This window comes from Pecten maximus, chromosome 5 (genome assembly GCF_902652985.1).
Source record: "Pecten maximus chromosome 5, xPecMax1.1, whole genome shotgun sequence".
NCBI classification, from domain to species: Eukaryota; Metazoa; Mollusca; class Bivalvia; order Pectinida; family Pectinidae; genus Pecten; species Pecten maximus.
The window spans coordinates 2,958,735-2,965,310 of record NC_047019.1 but is presented as its reverse complement, the minus strand read 5'-3'; the positions used below and the strand labels follow the sequence as shown (position 1 = coordinate 2,965,310).

At 35.8% G+C, this 6,576-nt stretch overlaps 1 protein-coding gene across 1 annotated transcript in view; it reads left to right on the top strand.

Moving 5' to 3' along the window:
- LOC117326702 (cell wall protein IFF6-like) overlaps positions 1 to 6,197 on the top strand; it is a 7,629-nt gene extending 1,432 nt beyond the window's left edge. The window contains exons 3-6 of the mRNA XM_033883424.1: positions 161 to 253; positions 3,551 to 4,008; positions 5,469 to 5,548; positions 5,906 to 6,197. Of these exons, the coding sequence (XP_033739315.1) occupies positions 161 to 253; positions 3,551 to 4,008; positions 5,469 to 5,548; positions 5,906 to 6,197 (923 nt within the window). The remainder of the gene's footprint in view (positions 1 to 160; positions 254 to 3,550; positions 4,009 to 5,468; positions 5,549 to 5,905) is intronic.
- Positions 6,198 to 6,576: the final 379 nt, after the last annotated feature.

Below are 6,576 nucleotides of genomic sequence, written 5' to 3'. Positions count from 1 at the left end.
TAATGAGGTAGTCACAAACTACTACTAGGAGAACCCACCTAAAATGAGGAACCCTTGCCCCAGCTAACAACAAACAAACAAAAACAACTTCAACTCACTTAGATTTTTTGTTTTGGGTGATTGCAGCAAAACTTCAACTCTATTTGGAGCATCGGTTCAGCTGCATCATCAGTTTCTGACAGTAGTGCAACAACAACTTCATCTGAAGATTCCTCCTCATCTGAGGATCCAACATCTTCACCATCATACACGGGTAAGTCAATAGAGCTATACATCTCCACCATACACTATACATATGACAATGTACTAAATTTTTATTGCATTAATTTGTTATAATATGGAAATGAGTGAAAAATTTGAGTAAATCAAAATGAATACGTTTACAGTATTTAATTGTACGGGAACAAGTTGACCAATGTATTCAATGATAAAGTGATGTGTATGTAACACAACTGGTTCATCCTGTCAAGAATGGAGTGTATTAAGGGGCGATAACTCTGTTATCATTCCTTGCGGAACGAAATGAACGTATGGGCTAATTCGCCCATTTTGCTGGCTATTGTAGCGATTTGAGGGTGGAAAAAATGGCACATACACTTTTGATGTTTTTTTAACCATTGTAAAACTCGGCTCGATCTAGGTCTGTATGTATCTGTGTGTATCTGTATGTATCTGGTATCCCTGTGGAAATTCGTGTCTATGAGGTATTTGAGTCAAACATGCCAAAATCTTCATTTTGACTAAGTAGTTCTGTTAAAATCGACCTGAAAATTCTAAAAAAATATCCAGAAACATATATTATGCACATATAAATAGATGTTTCCTGGAGAAATTTACGGTCTGTTTAAGTTTTCGATATATTAAACATAATGATCAAAAGATTTTTTTGGAAAATGAATTTGCAACAAGTTCTGGAGACAAGTCAAATTTCAAGGTCGTAGTTTGCGAATCTAGGTCACTGTTACTATTTTTAGAAATTTCCTATAACTTTCCTTGTGCAGAGGATTATAGCTGTGGAATTCTCGAAGTTTACTACTCCCCTACACAAAGCCATTTGGATATCTCTCGGTAAATAAAGGTAACCGCACTGTATCCAACAACAGTTGATTTTATTCCTTTTCAGCTTGCACTTGTAAACAATTATTTCATTGCACATCTGCATGTATACTCTTATACCTGCATGTTATAATCACCTACTAACCTTGCGCCACTAGTTTTCCTTTTTCACACCCAATTGTGCATGCTTATAGTTAATTCTTTCCTTCAAATAAACTGTGCGTCGATTATCATGGTGGCTCATTATGTACTGTTCACAGTACTCTTGTTATCTTTTGAAATTAAATTAATTTCAACATATTACAAAAAAGTGTAAAATGGAAAATTATTTGACAAAATCAAAGAATTGCCAAGTTTTAGCTATCACAATTTTACAAAATAGTCTACTTTGAAGTTTCATAAATTAGTAAATTTTCAAATATCTGTAAGTTCATGAAGTTGCTTTATTATAAATTTCATATCAACATTTTTCATGTGCCACAGAAAACCATGTGCGAGAAACCTGTTCTGACAAAATTTTACTAAATTATGTCAATTGTTATATCACATTAAGTTAATTCACTAATTTAGGGTGTGGAACCATGTTGTATTTTTGTTTTATCTTTTGAATTTTAATCAGTTTCAACTTATTACAAAAGGTATTATAGAAAATTACCTTGACAAAATTAAAGAATTGCCAATAGTTTAATGTCACTATTTTACAAAATGTTTTTTCTTCAAAATGTCATCTGCACACAGGTAGCAATTAGTAAATTTTGAAGTATCTTTGCTTTAAATACCATACCAACATAGTTCAACCTTTAGCTTAAACCTACCAAAGAAAGCAATGTGCAAGAAACCAATTCTGACAAATTTATACTAAAGGTTTTTGAATTATTATGTATTGATTGTGTCACACTAAGTTGGATTCAATGGTGGGGAACCATGTTGTTGAATTTATTTTTTTTATCTCTTGAACTTAAACTAAAATTATTGCTAAAGGTATTCTAGAAAATTATTTGACAAATTCAAACAATGACCAGGATTTAATGGTAACAATTCTACAAAATAGTCTTCTTCGCAATATCATCTGCACACAGGTAAAATATAGTAACACAGGGACTAGTGTAAATAGTTTATATGTTTCTATTTTTAGTCCAACACCACCATATGCAAATATTTACATCAGGAAGCGTACATGTTCTAAATTGCTGACCAAAGACCGCAGTTAATTTCCCTCTGAGCTCTAATGAAGAAATAAATTCAGCATTTAAAATTTTTACATAAAATCTGGTTTTAATTTCATATAGTAGAACTAGTCTCTCAATTTCAAACTATTTTGATATTGGGATAACACCATTTTCTTCAATTTTCACATCTTTTACAATTGCACCTGTGACAAATAAGAATTAAAAGTTTTAAACTGTTATTGTGCCTCGATCAGACCCTCTATGTTGTACTTAAAAAAAAATTTCATTAAAATATTTTTTAGAATTTGCATAAAATATGGTTTCCATTTCATTTTGTAGAATTATTCTCTCAATTTAAAGTCATTTAGATATTAAGAAACACATTTTTACATAACTTTCACTTCTTTAGTACTTTTGCCACTGTAAGATAGTTAAATGATATTTTTTTGAGGGGCCGCGGTGGACAAGTGCTTAAGTTGACACTTTTTCACTAGCCCCTCCCCCACACCTCTAGATTGCTAGTTCGGAACCTACGTGGGGCGGTTGTCTGGTACTGACCATAGGCCGGTGGTTTTTCTCTGGGTACTCCAGCTTTCCTCCACCTCCAAAACTAGGCACATCCTTAAATGACCCTGGCTATTAATAGGACGTTAAACCAAATACACCAAGTTTTGGTATATTATATATATAAAGAAGTATAGAAAAGTTATCCTGCAGAAGAAAAGGGAAGCTGACAATCAGGCCGGTATGTGCTGTCGTGGTTGTGTCTTTGGGCAAGACAACTTTACCCTTATTGCTCTGGATGGCATGCAATGGGCCTGTTGTATGTTGTTCAGTCAGGTAGTCACCAACTACTACAAGGAGACCCTGCCTCAGACTAAGAGATGCTACTTATTTTTCAGAAACCAGGCATTCATTAACAGGCCAACACTGCTACCTTATAAGAAGTTTAAAACATTTATTTGAAAAGAAAACATGATTGATTTTGCTTGGTAAGCTTCATTTTCATAAACTATTGCTCCATTTCCTGGATGGCATGTGGACAGATAGGCCTCCTGCATGTTGTTCAAAGGTAGTCACTAACTACTACAAGGAGACCCTGCCTCAAACTGGCTCTGGCTATTCTTTTATTGGTTGGAATTTAGATTTTAAGCAGTTTTGATAAAAACCGTGCTGAAAAGGCGTTATCGCCCCTCACTACACTTTCTTTGACACTCCTTTAGGTGTCACCCCACTAGTAGGTAGTATATAACTTTTTAGGGGCGAAGTGTGGCAATGACTGATAACTGTTTCATTCTCGCATTTTTCCTATCTTTGTTTTGTAGTTTATCAACCAGGACATCCATTCCCGGAGTATGTTGTACAGAGTCGGACCATCTTAACACCTCCCATCGTGATCCATGTCCTGGATCGCCAGCTTGTTACTTTCACTAAAGAACCTAACACCAGTGATTTCAGGGTCCTGGGACGTGGTGTGTCTGGCAGCGTCTATCATGCCTGTCACCAACCATCAGGACGCCAACTTGCGGTGAAACTTTTTGAGAATGCAGAGTTGCTGCCCCATTACATCATCAACGAAGGCATGATTATGGCGCTGCTAAATGGGGCAGCGGTGGCCCCCAGATTCTTTGGATTAATGAGGGAACCAGGAACGTCTGTCAAATACGCTCTTGTACAAGAGTTTTTCGGCAATGGATGCACTTTGTTTAACATGATGAGGATGGTGAACAGGCAAATGGTCGCCGTAACGGAAAGAAAGATTGCAGAAATTTGCCTGAAACTTGTAAAAGGGACTGAAGGTATTGTTTCATCTATATGTAAAACATACTTCATTTGTTGTATTTATCAAAGCAACAAGACATGCCCAGTAACAATCACATCCATACCTTCTATAGTTTAGTAAACTATCTGTTATTTCTATGTCCAACTATGAGTTCAGTAGATCTTTTTAGTTAAAGTTTACATGTTAGCCAAAGGAGTTTATTGCAGAATGAACATATAATCCAACATTCATTTTACATGTTCATTAGAGTTGATTAAATTAAAGTAATAACCATGTCCATATGTTGTATAAGACAACATAAAATACTGCACAATTATTCTCAGTATTACTATACTGTTGAACAATATGTATATTGCACAAGTACTATGGGGACTGTCAAGGCACATGTTAAGAGTTTAATTCTAGCAGTAAGCTCACCTGTAGATTTTGAAGAAAGAACAAATACTTTTGAAGCGATCAACTTTGTGAATAATTAATGTTTCCAACATCGTCTGTGTCTCCGTACTTGAACTTGTCACTGTTAGGTTTTCCTGACAGTTCATCCACATATGACATAATTATTCGGATTTTGTTCATGATGGTTTTCATTGGAACTGAAGTCATCTTATCTGTCTTTCTTTGTCCATAAAAATATTGTTTATTTTATCAAATAATTGACCTTGAGAACGAAAAAGGGTACTTTTTCCCTGAAATTTTAACCACAGCTCATTACGACATGAGACAAACATTTCCTATTTGAACTCAAGGCTTTAAGAGCAGTTGATTGTTTGAAGTTTGACAATTGATCTCTTTGTTTGCTTTTTGTGTCGCCTTGAAAAGGTGACATATAGGTATTACTATGTCGGCCGCAGCAGTGTCGTCGTTGTCGTCCGCACAATGGTTTCCATGCAATAACCTCAAGTTCCCTTCAGCAAATCAAACTCAAACTTCACACAGTGCTTCCTTACCAAAAGTGCTTGCCTGGGATTGCTTTTCAGGTTCAAAGGTCAAAGGTCAAGGTCACTGTTATCATTAATAGAAAATTGGTTTCCATGCAATAACTCGAGTTTCCTTCAGCCAATCAAACTTCACACAGTGCTTCCTTACCAAAAGTGCTTGCTTAGGATTTGCTTTTCAGGTTCAAAGGTCAAGGTCACTGTTATTATTAATAGAAAATTGGTTTCCATGCAATAACTTGAGTTTCCTTCAGCTAATCAAACTCAAACTTCACACAGTTCTTCCTTACCAAAAGTGCTTGCTTAGGATTGCTTTTCAGGTTCAAAGGTCAAAGGCCCTTGCTACTTTAAATAGAAAATAGGTTTGCTTGTGATAACTTGAGATCCCTTGGGCCAATCAAACTCAAACTTGATGCATTGCTTTCTTATAGGAAGTGCTTGCTTGTTTTAAAATGCAAATCCTAGCTTTCCGTGCAGGTGATACATCCACTGGAATTCTTGTTTAAGTACATGTTTTGATTTCAGGTCATACATGATCGAGGTGTGCTTATCAACGATATAAAGAATGATAACATATTGGTTGATGTGACCAACTTCGACATCAGGTAAATGAAAGGCAAACGAAGACAATAGAATTATAGATAATATAATTGAGTAATTCAATGATTACAATTAGTATAATTGAATAATTCATTGATTACAATAACAAGTCAAGACACTTTTGATATATATTTTTATATGTAATGATGAATTTCATGGCCATAATTCTATAGATATGGACATAGCAGCATATGTGTTGCCTGCGTCTGTCATTTACTTATCTTAATAATTGATCAGGCTAAAATCCTGTTCATCATGACCAAGTAATTCATTTTTCATATCAAGGGTGTAGTGCATCTTTCAGAGAAATATTTTGATCAGCAAACAAGTTTTTAAAAAAGTTTTTTTTCTTCTGTTTTTAGATTCATTGATTTTGGTCTTTCGACATTCAAAACGGGTTACCAATACTCACCATCAAACGATCCAGATGATGATGTCAAATTCGATTTCCTCGCTCCAGAAGTCAGGTTTGGAGATCAGAGAACAACAAAAGCTTCCGACATTTACAGCTTAGGTAAAGTAATAGGTCAGCTTGGATGGGGAATCGATGATTTAGAAGAAATCAGCAGTAGATGCTCTGACCCGATCCCAGTGGCAAGACCAACAATGGAGGAATTAATCCTGATGATGGAGACCGTTCTAAATGGCCTGTAATTAGAACTATCCTATGAACAATTCCCTTCATCAGATCGATCCATATCTACTTCATGTACCACTTTATTAACTTTGTGATAACTACATTCATGACCATCCAGCCTTTACTGTCATCCGTCTGTCTTGATATGCTCAATTGCTTCCGCAATGGCCATTTCGATCCTTCTGTCAGCAGTCTTTGTCTTTCCAGTGTCATTCAGTATCCAATCAGACATTCCTTTCAAACTTACTGGGTTCCCTGTATCCTGCCTTTCCTGTCCGCAAATTGTCTTTTGAAATCCACCGACTTCTCCAGTGGCCATCCAACCTTTCCTGTCAGCCGGTAGTCTTTTGAATTCCACATGCTTCCTCTGTGGCTGTCCATGGATTCCTGTCAGTC